Source organism: Otolemur garnettii, unplaced genomic scaffold (assembly GCF_000181295.1).
Source record: "Otolemur garnettii isolate 467f Iridium unplaced genomic scaffold, OtoGar3 scaffold00020, whole genome shotgun sequence".
Lineage (NCBI taxonomy): Eukaryota > Metazoa > Chordata > Mammalia > Primates > Galagidae > Otolemur > Otolemur garnettii.
Window position 1 is genome coordinate 1164407 of NW_003852415.1, and position 1636 is coordinate 1166042.

General features: G+C 57.5%; 1 protein-coding gene across 1 annotated transcript in view; it reads right to left on the bottom strand.

The window, feature by feature from the left end:
- Positions 1 to 1636, bottom strand: part of LTBP2 (latent transforming growth factor beta binding protein 2) — a 101014-nt gene that overhangs the window by 44342 nt on the left and 55036 nt on the right. Inside the window, exons 7-8 of the mRNA XM_023511488.1 lie at positions 1107 to 1393; positions 3 to 71 (exon numbers count right to left, since the gene is read on the bottom strand). Of these exons, the coding sequence (XP_023367256.1) occupies positions 3 to 71; positions 1107 to 1393 (356 nt within the window). The remainder of the gene's footprint in view (positions 1 to 2; positions 72 to 1106; positions 1394 to 1636) is intronic.

Genomic DNA, 1636 nt, shown 5'->3' on the forward strand with positions numbered 1-1636 from the left:
ACCCCCCAGAAGGCTCCCACACTGCCACAGCAGTCCTCTTGGGCAGTCAGCTCCAGCAGAGGGTTGGCACACTGGAAAAGAGGCCATGACTGCCTGTGACCCTCCCTCTTCTTCCCTACTGTACACAGATGACCCAGGAAAGCCTGGGACACTGAGCTCATTCCCCACATTCTTCCAGAGGATGCCCCACCCAAGGGAGGGAAGGGAGTCAGCCAATGTCCCAGAAGGAGCAGAGAAATCTACAGCCCACTCTACCTGACTCGACCTTGTGTTTGCAGGGGAACCACCCCAGACTCAAAGAGCCGCACTGTGCTAGTCTGCAATCCACCAGCCTCCACAGACCCAGCCTACAGGCAGAGGGTCCCCGAGGACAGGCTTCTTCTGTGGGACTCCAAGGTCACCTCCAGTGTGGGCCCTCTATGTGTGCAGAGCCTCAGCTCAGGGACACCACAGGCTGAGAGCCCAGGGAGAATCTGGGAACTTGAGGGTCCTTATTCCTTAGCTACCACACCTCTTCCAGTTTCCCTGAAAACACCAAACTACAACCCCCAAGAAAAATCATGCTAGGTCTGGTCTAACCCCCATTCTTGGGTGCCTGGCCTCACAGCAGCTCACTCGGCTTCCCATGTGGACTGCAGATGCCTTTGGGGGCTTGGAGAGCCTCTCATCTTTGTACCACTAGGGCTTTGGGGTATAACTTCCATCTGTTAAATCCATTTCTCTTGACCTCAGTCTCAACTGGATACCAGGCTCCTTCTTGCCAGATCCTAATGGCCCTAATGTCTATGCGCTGGGAGAGTCTAGGCATAGCTCTCCAAGAGTCCAGGATTTACTGGGACCAAACTCTAGGCTGTCTTCAGCGAGGATGCTGCTGATAGCTCCCCCAGAGGGGATCTCCCCTGGGTTCTCTTCACATGCCTAGTAGGAGGCCCAGTCTCTTCATAATCAGGCAACGTTATGCCCTGGGTTTTCCCACCTGGGGACGGGAGACCGCAGACACTCATATTCCATAGGAACAAGGAGGAAAGAGAGGAGGAGAAGGGCATAGGTGGGGACAATGGCTGTTGTAGAAGCCTCCAGGGCTGAGGCAGGAGCTATTTTCTTACCTGTCCATTCACAGCACCCAGGTAACAGCGGCCCAGTAGCCTCCGAGTCCTGGGTGCTGTGGGGGGCAGTGGCCGAGGGGGCTCTCCAGACCAAGTAGGGATGCTGTTGCTGTTCCAGAAGCTGTGGCCCAGGCTGGCAGGGAGCCGAGGCGGGGGTCTGGTCTCCACGCTGTTCTCCTCCAGGGCCTCCTCCGCCTCACCCCGCACCCGTGCCACCTGGTGGATCTGCACGGAGGCCTCGGGCGGGTGGTGAATGTGCACCTTCACCAGGGAGGGGTTCACGGAGGCTGGGCACAGGGGCTGGGGTCAGAGCAGGGACGCAGGGCCCCACCTTCACCTTCCACCTCTGAGGAGCACCCACTTGCCCTGGCCAGGAGGGCCACTGTTGTGTCTCCCCAAAAGTCTCTCTCCATTTCTTTGCTCCCTACTTGGACCCCAGAACAACTCCCCTGTGAAGATGGGAAGACAGGCAAACTTCTACACGGAAGAACCCTCATTATCAAGCTCCAGACTCTTCTCACCATGACCCT